The 16607-nt window shown below is 38.9% G+C and overlaps 1 protein-coding gene across 3 annotated transcripts in view; it reads right to left on the bottom strand.

The window, feature by feature from the left end:
• baiap2l1b (BAR/IMD domain containing adaptor protein 2 like 1b) overlaps positions 1-7427 on the bottom strand; it is a 31511-nt gene extending 24084 nt beyond the window's left edge. For 2 of the 3 annotated variants that reach the window (XM_042004533.1, XM_042004524.1), the window contains exons 1-3: positions 6992-7426; positions 4755-4830; positions 4493-4579 (exon numbers count right to left, since the gene is read on the bottom strand). In XM_042004533.1, coding sequence (XP_041860467.1) covers positions 4493-4579; positions 4755-4830; positions 6992-7042 — 214 coding nt within the window. In that variant the 5' untranslated portion in view covers positions 7043-7426. Of the gene's footprint in view, positions 1-4492; positions 4580-4754; positions 4831-6991 lie in introns of all 3 variants that reach the window. The other variant, XM_042004541.1, reaches the window with a different exon arrangement.
• Between the last annotated feature and the right edge of the window lie 9180 nt (positions 7428-16607).

The following is a 16607-nucleotide window of genomic DNA, read 5'->3' on the forward strand; positions in this document are numbered from 1 at the left end:
TGCTTCATGGAATAAGTTGTGCATCATAGTGAGGAAAACGCCAAAAGCAACCCACCACTATTAGCTAACAAAAAACCACACCAAGATAAACCTACACAATCCAGACGGGCTTCCGGCAGCCCTGTTTGGCTAGGCTGTAAATGGGGTGGACACAGAGCTGTGTGCAGGCTGAACCATTTTCACATGTGAAAATAAAATGGGTCTGTGGTTACAGAATTTTAGATAGTTTCTCATACATAGCTCGAAGCTATCACTATTGCACGGCAACCCACAGTGAAAGACAACATGTCCAGAGGCCGGTACTGTGAAGCTAGAATTTCTCTTATCGAGGTAACTTCAGGGTTAACCCTGGGTTTTCTGTCAGACAACGCTGGTTCACGTCTTACCAGGGTAAATCACCATGGTAACTTACATTAACCTGCTTCTCCAGAGCTAACCTGCTCTGGAGAAGGTTATGTTCTGGATCAAATACCAATGAGTATTCTGACCTGACCAGGTTCTCTTGGAAACTGACCTACCCAGTCTTAGAACATTCTATCCACTTTGGTGTACGGACCGCGAGATGAGCGCTTAGGAGAGAAAAATCTTTTAGGGATAGATGCTTCTTTTTGATGAAGGAATAAAGCCTCATCACTGACTGCTTTGAAGTACATTTTGTACTTGTTCTTGACTTGTTCCCAAGTCCGTTTAGCTGCACAAGGATTGCATCTGAAATAGTGAGATTAATAATAACTGTCATGGCATAACTGCAGAACCATGAATTTATGGTACACAAAACTACTTGTGCCGTCATGGTGAGGGAAATAATATTCCACCACAAAACAAGCTCACATAGGTGCTGAGCCTCAAAAGAACTCAATGGAAAATATAAAAATGAAAGGAAGGGCACTGAGGAAGCTCTGCCCGAAATGTCTGGGCAGTAATAAAGTGAAATTGAGTTATTGGAGTTCTGTCTGTTTATATTGTCAGATGAATTAATATCTTTTATTGTCACGGATTTACGCATTAACAGAGAGACCAGTCCTTACTGTTGCTGCGGCAAAAGTGTTGCTTTTGGCCTGAATGTTTGAATTCTTTATATTATTGAATAATTTTCTGCTCCTCCATGGTGAAGTACCATGCTCTGCAGGGTTTCTCCATATTTGCCATTGGTTAAACACTGCAAACACCACGTCTTTTATGTGAGAACGCACTGATTGTAAAACAACCCAGGGTTTTCTCATCTCAAAGTTGATAACCAGCTTCGTAATACCGCTTATCAGGATTACGAATGTCTGTGTAAGTCAACCCAGGTAGCAGAGATAAATCTTGGGCATGTTAATCTCACTCCGTAGTACAGGCTGCTGATGGCAGCTTATCTTTTTGTAAAGGTTTGAGCAACAAAACTGATTTAAAATCAGTTTTCTTGTCAAATCAAATCAAACATGTATAGCTCTGCATCGTCATCCTAAAGGAAAAAAAAAAACAGCTTTGTTTCTCTTCCTTCATAATCCATAATATACAGACAAATGGGATGTACTAATCTGTGTGTGCCTGCTTTGGTAGAAAAAGCTTTGAACAAATTATTTTTGATGATAAACAGGACACAGGAAACACCATGGTCTTCATGTGCAGAGATAAAATAGAATAAAATGAAATGAATACACATTCTGGGTTAAGAAGCAGTACTAAGTAAAACATAGAAAAAGAAAAGTTCATCCTCCTTTTAAGCCAATTCTGATGATACGTTTCCACAGCAGCATGCAAAGAATCCCACAGTTCTTCCACTGTTTTTGACTGTGGACAAAATAATCCTGGCATGAGTGAGAGCCACCTGACACATCATGCAAACAGGTTTTGATTATGTAAAGAGGGGTTGATGCCTTCTGAACATTGGCCATTCTGTGTTTGTTTCCATGAAGCAGTTATTAAAAACTCTTTTTTTTTTTTTTTTTTTTGCTATAAAAGACTAGAGGAGATTAAATTCTGTGCAGACAAAATAAAATACTTCAGTTAGAGAAGCTCATAGGTCATTACCAAGCAACATACTTTTGTATCCAGTATCAAGACACTTAGCTTTGCCTCAAAGTAATAATTACCACACTAATCCAATAGTATACACACATCCTGGTCATTCACATCTTTATGTGTGCTTGATATCAGATTCTTAATAATCTGACTTTGAAGAGGGCTGGGTGAACTCTGGCAGGAGGAGGAAGTAGAATAAAAGAACTGAACGAAGGAGGGAGGAGGTGCACAGGTCCTCCGATGCCTCTCAAGAGTATCTGGTTTCTGGCAATGTGTCAGTGGAGCTCAGGTTTCAGAGAGGGCAGCTGCACCACGTCCATAAGCAAGTTCCAGGGACGACCTGCAGCCTAACTTGTTTATTTACTGGTCTTGAGATCCCGATGACATCACATCCTGAATAGTTAGATAGCTATACAGACCAAACTACTGTTACACAGCATTTAGATTCACTGATTAATATGAGATCATTTGTGGTCTGTATTTAAAACCACCTCCTGCTCTACATAAACCAGAATAATGACAAACTAAACTGATCTGTCATGAGACTACAATATCTGTCCATCTGTGTCACTAATATAAGGATTAGTGGGTACTGAAGTGCAGCCACATGCCAGAGGGGAGTGGGTCTCTGGACAAAATAACTTTATTCTACAGAAGTGTCTTTAGTGGTACTAACTGTGTGTTGGGTTCATTTGAAGGAATTTCTAGCTTGTTTTAGTTCTAGCTTGTTTAATGCATTTTCAAAAAAATGTCTTAATTTGGCAATGATGATAATGAGCAGTTTGTGTCCCTCCCCTCATTTCCTCTTCATTTCCTATTGCAGGAAGCACACTTAGAGCTGTGTTCAGTACCCAAGGACATGATTTTCAACTCTGATTAAGCAACCACCAAAAGCAGTCTCTGGATACATGTAGGCATAAAATGCAGGTGGAAAGATGTTCAAGCTGATCTGTTCCCAGTGTTTCTCAGACATAGATCCATTTGTAGCAATAACAGGAGCTGGTTAAATAGAAAACATTTGTGTTACACTTTGTGACAATGACTATGACTAGATCCACAATCTTTGAATAAAGCTGACAACAACAACAAAAAGAAAATGTTGTTGAGCTTTGCAAATTTTATCGAGCTCAGTATAACACCACACGAACAGGTTCTCCACCGGCTGCGGGTTCTGGCCGATGCTAGTCGGTCAGCAGCACCTGTACTTACCTATAAAAATACACAAATAAGCCAGCGTGTGGGACATACCAGTCAAATGTGAATGATGGTGTTGTTATCTAGCATTAATAAAAGAGATTAGAAACATTTATCAGAACTGTCAAAAATATGCTGTCATGGCCAGTCACATTCCTGGGAGCCATTTCCTATAAAACTTATGAGTGGAGAAACACACATTTTGATAATTGTTTTGAACATTTGGGATCATTAGCCCCCTTTAGCTGGAATTAGTGAAAAACTTACCCTTTTTTTTTTAAACTACTTTTATTCTACAATTATTCTTTTCAATTGTGCATATTGTGTCTTTGTAACAAAAATTCATTTACACTATGCAAGTGATGGGAAAAAAATCACATGGGAAATGATTATAACATAATAAACTAAATTATAACCACAAAGCAGCAATATTCTAATTTCAGAGCCATCGGTCAAGTTTGCCAGATGAATGTTTTTTTTTTTTGGGGTGGGGTATGATTCTAACCATGCCGGAAAACTGATAGCAGCACAACCCCAGGTGTATCTTCTCAATGTGCTGTTGAATTTAATTAACAGTTTTGCTAGTAATCTCCAGAGATGAGAGGCATACAGTGGTTAAATCAAAGTGTACCACATGTGACGGTGAATTAGGATGCCAGACAAATTAGCTTATGGAAACTGAAGCTTGGGGAGTTGGGTGGAACAAACAGAGGACCAAATAAACTGTGCCAGCGTATTCCCAAGTCTATCAGACTCAGTCATACACAAACCACAAACGCCCTGTGGAATTATTCCAAAAATAACTTCTGATCAGTTCTAGTTTGTAGCACATCCACAGCAGACATTGCCTTAGTGTTTTAAACATTGCACATCCTAAAATTCTGCAGATTTATCTTCAAGCCCCCTTTCCAGGTTGTAACCTGCCTTTCATCTGAAAGCAGCTGGGATAGGCTCCAGCCCTCAGTGAACCTTTGCTAGATTAAGGGGATATAGAAAATGAATGGATAAATCTCCAAGTCCTCTAAACATAATGTGGTGCTACTTGCCCTCATGAAAAAAAAAATCATCACTGAGTGTTATGTTACCTCAACAGTTACAAGTCTACAACAGTGATCCTCTCCCATTCTCCACAAAGATTTCAAACAAAAACAAACGCAACATAAAGCTAATCTGCTGTCTACACCACATTCAGACTCTTAAATATAACATTTGAGAAAAAGAGTGCCATCACCACAGTCTAAAGACCAAATCCCTACAGAGAGCCAGAGGACAGAGTAACATGGAAACTTACCCAGTTCCCTGGAGACCGGAGACACTGCAGCGTTCTCCCCAATCTTAGACAGTGCATCAAAATACAACTTTCCTGCCATGGTCATTGCTGGGAAAATGATAAAATGGTCATGAACGTTTGTGAGAGTAGTCCCTAACACCTTTTGAAGCCCACAAAATATTCAACAATCTCTCCAATATACCAGCCCCGACCCCTGTCCACCTTTAAACCCACTAGTTAACCATTTTTCTGAACCTTTTATCAGTGCAGTAAAGAAGCTCACCAGCAACTGACTTCTCATAGTTCTTCCCCAAGTTGACCAGGTTCCTCAGTCCTGGGTTGAACTGTTCCATCACATTCTGTATGGTTGGAAAGAAAAGAGAAAGACACTGTGACCATCTGACAGAGCGACTTAAGATGAGAATAACATGGACAGTCATTTAAAAACACCTGTCAATTTTCCATTTAGCAGGGATACAGCATACAACCTATAAGGACATGATGATGTCAGGCAGATATTGTCCAAAAGGGCATAAAAAAAACTCGGGGTTGACGGATGTTGGCTTTTTTACAGTCGGCATCGGTGTAGATAAAAAATGTGGCTGGGCAGTAGATGAATGGATGTAGATAATTTAACTGGTATTTTATAAATACTATTATACTGAACTGAACTAAACCGGACAAGAGAAAATTATATTGATCGGATTTGAATTAAAAACTTGCTCACTGTATCTGTGGAGTGCTCCAAGATGATTTTTGTTTTGAACTGGCACTATATAAAATTGCTGAACTGAACTGATTCAACGATAAACCACTTGCTCTTTACTTTACCAATTCCAATTTTATATGGCCAAAAGGCTCAACATTTTAGGTTAACATTTGTTCTTTAATTGCTTTTAATTGCTATATATAATAAGAGTAGCTCTACATGGATCAAATCTACAGGATTTTACTTTAAAAAAAATGCAAACTTAATGCAGTTCCACCAGTTGCCAAAAGCCGTGTTTCATCAGACCTACAATGGAAGGGTCATCTGATAAATTATGTTTCCAGCTTTGTGAAATAACTGACCAAGGGCAATTATCTCAAAAATGAAAAATATTTTACTTTATCTATACATTTTCCAATAAAATGATTGATAATGATAATTATTCTACAACTACCCAAGTTATTGCACTTTCATTTAATGGCTGGCCCTGTGATGGGATAAAGTTTTAACTTAAATTCACACTTATGCTTGTAAATAATCAAACTTAGCTAACTACATTAAGCAATCAACGATACCCGAGCAGCGTAATGATCACCTACTCTTGTTTTACACCTTTGTCAAAGAGTGACATGCACACCAATCATGTCACTGAGTATATAGTGTGGGAAATTCTAGTACTCTAATTGATATGGTCATTATAAATGTGTAATTTATCATCTTTTAATATCAAGTAACACAAGTATAAGATGTCATTCTGTCAAGCTTTCACAATTTATGAAATATCTTCTCCATAAAACACTGCTGCACTTCCCAATCTGAAAGGTTTGAGTTACAATTACAGCAATTAGCAAGGCTGGCGAGGAGCTTGCTGTATAATCTTACCACACAAAACACACAGCTAGCTAAATTATTCAACCTGGAGTCTTTTTTCCTGCATTTCACCACTCCAATGAGCTGTGAGGGTTGCCCCACGAGGAGATCAGCAGATAAAAGCTGTTCAAGAGGGCTAAATGCTTCTAAGAAAAGCCTGGAGTCTTTAATATTCCATCTACAGCTCTAAACTCCTTCCCTGTCCCACCTGTGGAGTTTGGCATACACAGTGAAAGAAGTGGCAACTCTTAATTAGAGTATGTTCTAATATTTTCTTCTTCTCCTCGTTACGTTTCACTTTATGTCTCACTTAAATCACAACATGCGACGAGTCCTTCCTGAAACTTCTGTTCATGGATATGCATAACTTTTCCACACTTACAGGAATTTCTGGATTGCACATGTACCTGAGCAGGTCAAGTGATGCTGACACACTAAACACACGCTTTAATGTATGGATATGACACAACTAGGGTGGGGCTATTTCTTCTTAAAAACCCGTGATGCAACTTCTGGCTCTGACCTCTTATAAAACCGTTTTAAACGCCGAAGCAACAGCTACCCATTCAGCTTAGAGAGCCTCACAAAAGGAAAAGCCTCTATACTCCTAAATGTTTGAAGTATTAACATTCTACATACTTTGTCATTACATACACAAGTTGCCATATTGTGAGCTAAACATGATAAATAAAAATAAAAAAAAGAGGTTTACTGTTTTCAGTTTCTTTTCATCTTTACATCACAACTCAAAATACCTTAAGTAATGCGGCTAATTAGTAACACCTGTTAAACGTTTATCTGCTAAAACATTGACCTTGAAAGTTAAAACACGCTGTGTGGTTTCTGTAAAAGCAACATGGGTGTATGGAGGTATTTTCTCCTCCGTCGTGATCGCACCTGTTGTGTTTCCCAGCTTCATTTCTTTCCAAACCAGTACCCACCTTGTATGTACTTTCAGTTAGCTTGTTCACCTCCTCCGCGCTCCTCGACATATTTAGCTTCCTCGCGACGCCCGATAAAAAATTAAAATAAAAGTTGAAAAAAATAAATAAATTTAAAAAAAACCCAAAAGAAGTTTTCGTGTAGGTTTTTCCCCCCTTCTTCCTAGAAACCACACCAGCGCGAGCCAAAAGGAATCCAAGTGGGAGAAGTGACCAAACCTACGGACGCTTAAAATCCCTCATAGCCAGCAGAAGACGCCGGTGGCACACGTAGCTTAAAATAAGAGAAGACAAAAACCAGGAGGGAAAAACCGGAAAATTACTCCCGTGATGGAAAGTCCTGCTATCTGTTGCTGCCGCTGCTGTTAAGCAGGAAAAAGCTGAGCTGTCAAACTTGTTGTAGGTGGTTAGTTGTCCGCAGAAGGGGAGGAGACCTGTGGAGGGAGGTATTATTTGATTATTTAACCCTTAACTCTTTGTACAACTACTGATTGCATGTTCCTTATGTTAATTTCTATATACATATATATATATATATATATATATATATATATATATATATATATATATAGGATCAATCTCTCCTGTCACTGATTGTGAATCAGTTTCACCTGCTGTTGTACAAATGGAATAGACAACAGGTGGACATGAGAGGCAATTATGGAGACAGGGGCTATAAAGGAATGGTCCTGCAGCTGTTGGCCACAGATCATTTCTGTCTTCATCCTTTCTGGCTGATTTTTGGGCATATTTGCATTTTGCTACTGCCCTCACCACTAGAGATAGCATGACACAGTATTTTCAACCCACAGAAGGTGCTCAGATAATGCAGCTTATCCAGGATGACATTTCCGAGTGCGCTGTGGCAAGACAGTTTGCTGTGTCTCCCTCCACAGTGTCGAGAGCTTTGAGGAAACACCAGGAGATGTGGACGGGGCCATGGGAGGGTAAGAACCTTGTAGCAGGACCACTATCTGCTCCTTTGTACAAGGAGGAACAGGAGTGCACTGCCAGAGCCCTACAAAATTACCTCCAGCAGGACACTAATGTACAGTACATGTTTGTCTTTAAACTGTCAAACAGACTCTATGAGAGTGGTATGAGGGCCTGGTGTCCACAAGTGGGGCCTGTATTCAAACCCAACACTGTGCAGCCTGATTGGCATTTGCCAGAGAACATCAGGAATTGCAGATCTGTCACTGGGGATCTGTGTTTTTCATTGATGAGAGCAGGTTCACATTGAGGACATGTGACAGTTTTGAGAGAGTCTTGAGATGCTGTGGAGAACATTCTGCTGCCTGCAACATCCTCCAGCACGACCGGTTTGGCAGAGGGTGAGTGATGGCCTGGGGAGGCATATCCTTGGAGAGCCACACAGACGTCCATGTGCTAGCCAGAATGCCATTAGGTACTGGGATGAGATTCTCAGATGCCTTGTCAAACCATATTCTGCTGCAGTGGGACCTGGGTTCCTTCTTCTGCATGACAATACTCTGCTTCATGTGGCTGGAGTGTGTCTGCAGTTCCTGCATGATGAAGGCATTGATGATATGGACTTGCCTGCCTATTCACCAGACCTGAATCCAATCCAGCACCTCTAGGACATCATGTCTTATTCCATCCACCATCGCCACGTCGCACCACAGACTGATCAAGGGTTGACTGATGTCCCGATCTAGGTCTGGGAGGAGATCCCTCAGGAGACCATCCATTGTCTCATCAGATGTTGTAGGGACTGCATACACATGTGGAGGCATCACTACTGAACCTCATTTTGAATTGTCTTGAGAAATTTCTACAGAAGTGGGGTCAGCTTGTGATTGGCCAGCCTGATCTTTTCACTTGTAAGTAGGTAGGTAGGTAGGTAGGTAGGTAGAATTCTGAATCCAGACCTTTTTTTTTTTTTTTTTTTTTTTTTTTTTTTTTGGGTAATGATTTTGAGTTCCATTTATCATTCTTGTTGTTTTCTTCTCAATTCATTCTATGTAATGAATAAAGATTTTCAACTGGAATATTTCATTCATGAAGATCTAAGATGTGGTTTTTGTTTCTTTTGTTTTCAGCTGTGTGTGTGTGTGTATGTGTAAAGAAAAAAAAAAAATATATATATATATACACACACACACACACACCAAGTTCAGCCTCAAGCCCACTTTCACCTTACTTGCTACTTGGTTCAAAATGCATTTGTTGGAAGGTAGACAAATGATTAAATGCTGGACACAGGCGCTCCCTGGAGGCAACTTGTCCACAATACAGACACTTAGTTGACACATCCTTTGGATAAATTAAAGGGAGAGAAAAGAGATGTCTTCCTGGTTCTCAGTGGAAGTACAGAGTCATGTTCAGAAATGCTTGTTTTCTTCTTAGATGTGACACAGTCAGAACTGATAACTGATCCCTGACTCAGTAACTTGGGTGGTGACATTTGGTGCCTTAATCCCTTAACATCAGCACTGCTTCGGGTACATGGTTTTTTTTCCATTTGTGTTCCCTGCAAATAAATGCAAAACATTTGCTGCATTTGTCACACTAGTGGTGACAAGTAGGAGCTCGTTCATTGACTTGGCAAATGACATTGGTGTGTAAGTTTTTGATTTACCACTAGATGTCCCTCTCTGTCAGCTGATTTTCTCTTGAAAGGTTTCATAACCTTTCACACGCTATATAAATACCTGATATGGACATGTGTATAGAAACATGGTTTTTCTTTGCTATTAATCTGTAATGTTTATTTTGTTTGAAATTTTCCTTTGTATTCCAGACTGAAATGGTAAATGACAGTCAATAACCAGTCTGATATTTATATGTTTGTAGTGCTCTATTTGAGCACCCAAAAAATCAAAGACCAAGCAATGGCAAATGTCACACGTTGCGATTGTGAGAGCAAATATGCAAAGTCGCTTCTCTGTAAATGTCATTTGAGTTTAAAACTTTGGAAGGCTTCCTGCAGCCAATGGCTGCTGCAAAAGGGGGTGAATGCACAATGAGATTGTGCCCTTAGGCCCTGAACGTTTACCACTACTCTCAGCTTTCAAAATGCTGCTAAGTGACACATACAATGTAATTAGTCTCAAAAGCTATCATGTGAGTGATATTAAGTTTTCCCTTTCCTAATGTTATCCTACACTGTGGCTGTGCTGGCAACCTAGGTTATATTCTTGTAGGCATGAATCAACACTGAATGAATGAATGTTAAATAAAGCAATATAAGGATAAATTATAACCTACATTATAACGTCACTCATGTTTCTGAAGGATGAAAGTTTTTCACTTACAGATGGAAAGAATAATCTGTCTTTTATTTATGGAATGCTGAAAAAAAAAAATCAAATTATGTCAAATTAAATGTCTAAAACATATGGATGACAAAGGACTAAGGAAGCAACTGATAAAAGGGATTATTAATCATAGATTAAGTGGAATTTTAACTACCTTAACATACATGGGTTGTCTTCTATAATTGCTGCTCAGTTCTTCACAGTGGTTCTCACTTTAGCCCACCCCCTCATATATATTCAATTAGGATGTAAGTTAACAACAAACTTGAATGCAGACACCGTCTCCTTAAGATAGTGTGTAAGAAATCATATATCATATCCCCTTTTACTTGAGCGATTGCATGAAACAGTTGATTAATCATTAAGTCTGTCAAACTGTCACCCAATATGAATAAATTGATATTATTAGTGGCAGCTGGAGAACAGGAAGAGAAAGAGAATCATAAAATTTAGGCATTGTGCAGCAGTCGGTATTTAATAATATTTCTATAAAATATAACAGTCCTGTGTCATTGTTGAATATAGTGAAGAAAACAAATCATTGCATTTGTATCACGACATGTTGGAGTTGTGTGTGTGCTGTACTTTCTGCCAATTTTGTCCCAGCTATCTTTGATTTCTCATTTATTGTCTCTATTGTACATGGGCTCTCAAGGCCAGTTCCTCATCTGTTGTGACGGAATACCTAAGTGCACCAGGGCATTCAAAAGAGAAGCTGCCTGTGCTGTAAAAAAGCAAGGCCACCTCTTTTTCACATATGCCATATTTTTCCCCAGCAATGAAGTAGTGTGTAGACAAAGAGGGATGGTTTAAAAATATGCTTTTTGCCCTTGAAAATTGTATGCAACTTTGTGGTTTATGCTGCTAATCGAAACAACCGTACCTGCCCATTTATTTCAGCTTTCAGAAAGTCTTCGTTTCACTTTTTGTCACATTGACGTCAGTCATACGTTTCCTAAAATAGTGCAAAGATAGAATTAAATTGAGGAAGGGTACAAAACACTTCATTATGCTCATCCACCACGAGCGACACTAGGGCCTGGTGCGCAAAACGAATGCTATCTCCCGATGGAGCTGCAGTGCTGGAGCTCATTACTTTACCAAGTAAGATCATAAATCTAGTTCTTATCTGATGGGCAAAGTAAAGACCTGAGGCTAAACAGCTAATTCCTGTTTTCATCAAAGTTTTTAAATAACAGCTTTACCTCATCTTGCTCTCCATGTGGAAAACTGAAGGTTCAATAGAACTAATGCATTAGACAGTAGTGAGCAAAATTTTGCAGAAATGCATTTGTCCTGAAGCTTTTGTAGCTACAAAATATCTTATTACATAAGCAGTCTCTCCTCAGCTTTGCTGTCCACATGGTACAAATCATGGGTGAACTCCAGGCTCTAAGCGTTGACAATCACATTTAGATGCTAAATCAGGGATCTTGAGGATAGAACTTAAATAAAACTCTACTAGATGTTTTACTAGAGCCTGGAGGAAGCTGGAGATGATTGAGTAAAAGAAAAAATATACCTGAAAATGCATTTGTAAATGAATAGATGCATGCTTTTAAATTTGATTTAAAACTGTGGTTGTCAAAGAGCAGCAGATGAACCAAATGTCAATTTAGCCATTCTCACGTGACACAAGCACATGTCTGAACTCATTCTTATTCTGAAGTGATAAAAAGTAAAGTCTGAATTTTTATGCTCATGAGGAGAAACTGCCACTTTACAAATCGCTGAGTCATCTGCTCAGGTACCCTTCAATAATATACCAAGATACTGCAGGCACAGATCTGATGTGGAGCGTGCTGCAGAGAGCAAAAAGGTTGCAAACCTCTGCCATTTTGTTTTTCATTTACTAACTAGTCTGGCTTTGGCAGGACCAAGTCTCAGTTCATTACAAACTTGTAACACTATTAATCGCTAAAGGATGTGAAGTGTTGGACCTATAAATTGTTTAATTGCACTCCTAAAATTATCTCACGGCCCAGCATCATAAACAGTCCCCTCCTCAAATATATGACTAAAGATGCCTGGGTACCTGGAGGTATCTCAGCAGCAATTGTTTGCTCCGGATGATATTGTGGTCTGCAGTGCGTGAAAATTTAATAACAGACTGGATGTCAGGCACCACATCTCATCAGATTAGCTGTGTTGGGTGAAACCGAGGTCCCCTGGAGTGTGTTCTGCTCTCCATGTTTCACTGACACCACAAAATATTGACAAAACAACAGCCATGATCCTTGCATCAGCAATAACTTCTCCTGCAACCTATCAGATGACTGGTTGTGATGAATGTTTTAGTTCTAGACTGCTGAACATTTAGACGTTTGAATGGAAGATAAGAGCTTGAAATGATGTGTTGGTGTATGTGGTCAGTAAATGTCATGAAGTAAATGCCCTAATTAGTGGTGAATAATATCAAACATGGTGTCAGCAAACAGCCTTTAGCCATGGATGTGCCAGCAACAAATTTGTCACCTTCCTTTGACCTGTTAAAACCTCCTTGAGTTAATCACTTTTACAAATGCCTCAGATCCCAAATGAATTTCTTTCCCTAAAAGAGAAATGGTCCTGAATCCGATGCTCTGTATACCATCCCCTGCTTCTTCAAATAGGGATTTAATTCCCATTCAAAGTTACAAACAGATTTTTCGTTAAGAAACTCTACTCCATGTCTGACAGTAGCAGCCATTAGCAAGAACATTGATTTCATAATCATTGTTTTTATGCTAAACTCCTTAAGGAACCCAGACATTTTTTTTTATCACTACAAACATCTCAAAGCTGAAGAAGCTTGTAATGCAGCACAGAGACACTTCGCCTACGAATCTTGTCTGAATGACACAAGAGCTGTCATTTTAAGATACAAAGCCGTGCGCACAGGGACCTTGGCTCAGTATGTTTGAAGGCTCTTCACACACCAACACATGCACACACATGTGCTAATTGCTGTCTCTGTCATCTTGATGCCTTCTCTAAATACTCAAGGTTTGTATCTGGGGTAATTACACCTTCCTAATCTCTCTGTGTCTAGAGCACAGTTTAAATCTGCTTTTATGGCTGACAAGAGAAGCTTTGCACTATTTGTGTAGTACTACTAATGTGTTGCTAAATGTGTTACACTGCCCTTGATAAACACAGTATAAGAATCAGACAGCCCGTGCTTTACAGCTTATAAACATGACAAATTCATGAAGCTAACTGGCAGCTTGTGTTGCAGTCTCTATAGACATTAAGTTGGGTAGCTGTCTTGTTGAGTCACATTATATTCTATTTCTCATGATGTTAAGAATGATTCATTGTTTGGACATATCACTGAATAAAGTTTTATGTGTTTTGTTTAGGAAGTAAATGATGCTTCCCAATTGTGCACTCATGTGAATTTTCCCATGGCTTATTAAACATACACATACAACTCAAGCTTGAGTGTATACAAACTTATGTCAACCTTTCATCCTACTTCACTCTGCAGAAGGCAATTGAAATAATGTAATATCCTTCACTGACCCTTTGAGCAGCATACCATGTGACTATAATCCATAAATCCCATGGAAGTGAATGAGGGATGTCAAAGAGATGTAATGCTTGCTAAAATCATTTTTAGCTCATATGACAAATGAAAATGAGGGTGAAGAAATAAAGTTCAACTTTATGTGAAAGTCTGTTTCAATCCATTTGGCTTAGCCTGGCACAAATTCAGATCAGTTCAACTAAAGTTTAAACTTTATTTGTATAGCACCCATTCATAAAAATATAAAAGGCACTATTAAAGAGATAGTCCAGTCCAGTTACCCAGCAAGCAAATTCATTGTAACCCAAGTATGATCCAGTTAAAACAAATATTTATATGATCCTCATTAGATTAATTCATAATGTGTTCATATAAAACCAATTCATAGGAAAAAAAAACAATTAATGAAATTTGTTTGATTAATTATTTCTCACCTTTAGTTATTGGTATTGTATTATACACTGTTGGAAAGCTTGATTTGTCGCTTTTACAATGAGCTAAAACTTCATTGTAAGAATTGTGTATTTGTGGAATGAACACAGCTAAATGTGGGGGAAGCTGTGGTCTGGGAATGTTTATTCCTCTAAATGGGGGCACGGTAGAAAAAGTTTGAGAACAACTGAATAAGGTTGTGGTCTGGAATCACAGCATTCCATCCTCTTCACTCCCAAATTCTGTGGATACTCACTGATGATTCTGGCTCTGTTGTCATCCTGGAAGATACAGTTAGATCACAGATTCTGGAGATTTGGGATCAGCACTGGCTCCAGAATCTCATTCCAATATGTCTGTCTAGATGCCGATCAGGTGTCATACATCTGGCAGCACTCAAAGCAAAAGTCAATACCAACAGGATAATATGGCAGGAGATTTTGGCACATGACACATTCACACAAATTTACAGAATATAATATTTTGCTTGTTTAGTTAGTGGAGCATTAAAAGAGAGAGTTTTCAGAAATAAACCTCTACTCGCAGCCTTTGTAATTGAACAGTAAAATTGAATTATTAGCCTAAGCGTGACTTTTATTTATTTTTTTTTATTTAGTGGATGGGCAAAATCAAACACTCAATGATAATTTAACTGTAAAGATGCCTGTAGGGTCTGTTGGTGTCTGACAGAGATAGGTACTCTATTTTACTCTATTTTTCATCTTTGTGCTAACTTTCGGTATGCTAACTGGCTAGTAGTTATCGACAGTGACAGTGTTGACAGCAGCATGTTCACATCTAACCTAAAATGTCAAACTATCCATTTAAATCTAGAATGGTTGTCTTAAACTTTGCTTCCAGCTGGTTTGGAGCAATAAAATGGCATTCACATATGTTCATGTTCACATCTAGCTGAATTACATTCAGAGCATAAAATCCTGTTAGAGAGAAAAAAAGATTGTTTTTGTTGTCACAGCTATGTGACAAATGACTTGTAGAGACCTATCCTCCTCGATTATGCAAAATTTACTGCTGTTGATGTGCACAACCTTGGAACTTTTGGGACATTGGCACAATGCGTCTTGTGAGTTTGCAATCAGTCATGTAACTCAGGTGAACAATCGGCTCCTTAGCACAAACTAAGCCTGCATCAAATGCCTGCCAGCCCCTAAACATCTTTCTGCTGTGCATATCAATTACATTTTGCTGTCCTGCTCACAGAATATATAACATATTGATTACTTAATGATGCCAACTACTATTCCTAATGTATTCTCTCAAAAAGAATTTCCTTGTGCAACAAGAAACAGTTGGGTGATAAATATTCAGACCTTGAAATCTTCTCTGGATTTTAATGTATTTCTTTCTCATTTTGGGATTCATGCATGTTTGCAGAAAATTCATAGCGGTACATGGCTAAAAGTGTGGAAAACATTGTACAAGCTTGTAATTTCATACTAAATGAGTGAGCACACAATTCAATAACTAATCCAATCCATCCAGTCTTTAACACTGTGAAGGAAAGTTTTTAAAAGAATGAACACAAACTTGTGATCAACTGTCCACCTTTCCCTGTGAGGACAGCACTCCAACCTTGCAAATATCACAGCTACATGAAGTCCTCAGGAGAAACATGGATGAAAAGATGGACCTTGGCAGCAAGGCTGACTCACATACTGTATCATAACCATTCTCCTCACACGGCTCTCTGACACATAGGTGCTTATTTTCCACGCTAACAGTTACTCTGCAGATCCCATCTGCTTCCTCTGTGCCAAAAGCTCATACTTCTGGCTCATGCAATTGTTTAACTCTAGCTCTTCAGTGAAACATACTCAACCATGTTCCCCATCTGTCTCATCAACCTGCAGCCTCTTGTCTGTCGTTTGTCCTGAGTGAAGTAATAAACTTACGTCTGGTGCAGAAACAGGAAGGGCTTATATCCATCCAGTGGGGACAGGACAGGAAGTTCACTTTCAAAGATAGTAACAAACATTAAAGCTCTATATTTAGAACCTGTGTGGATTATTACTCTTGCAAGGAAAAAAAAAAAAAAAAGGTTTTATTTTATTTATTTATTTATTTGTCCCCAAATCCCTTTCCTGATGAAAGCCACATGATCTGCTAATGTCAGCACAGCGCAGGGCTTAATCACGCAAGCAAGGTTGCATGCATGTGTGCGCACATGCTCTGACGCTTACAGAGGGGATGGGTTCATCTCTTGGGGAGGGAAATGCTGGCTGGTGGTGATTTTGTTAGCAGCAGTGGAATGATCTAGATAATACACTTATCCACGGTCCATTTGGGGGAAGGCAAGCCACTGACATCTGATTAGATTTCACAAAGATAAAAGGATCATGAAGAGTCACATGTCTAGTTTATTACTGAGTGACTT

Source organism: Melanotaenia boesemani, chromosome 2 (genome assembly GCF_017639745.1).
Source record: "Melanotaenia boesemani isolate fMelBoe1 chromosome 2, fMelBoe1.pri, whole genome shotgun sequence".
Taxonomy (NCBI): Eukaryota; Metazoa; Chordata; class Actinopteri; order Atheriniformes; family Melanotaeniidae; genus Melanotaenia; species Melanotaenia boesemani.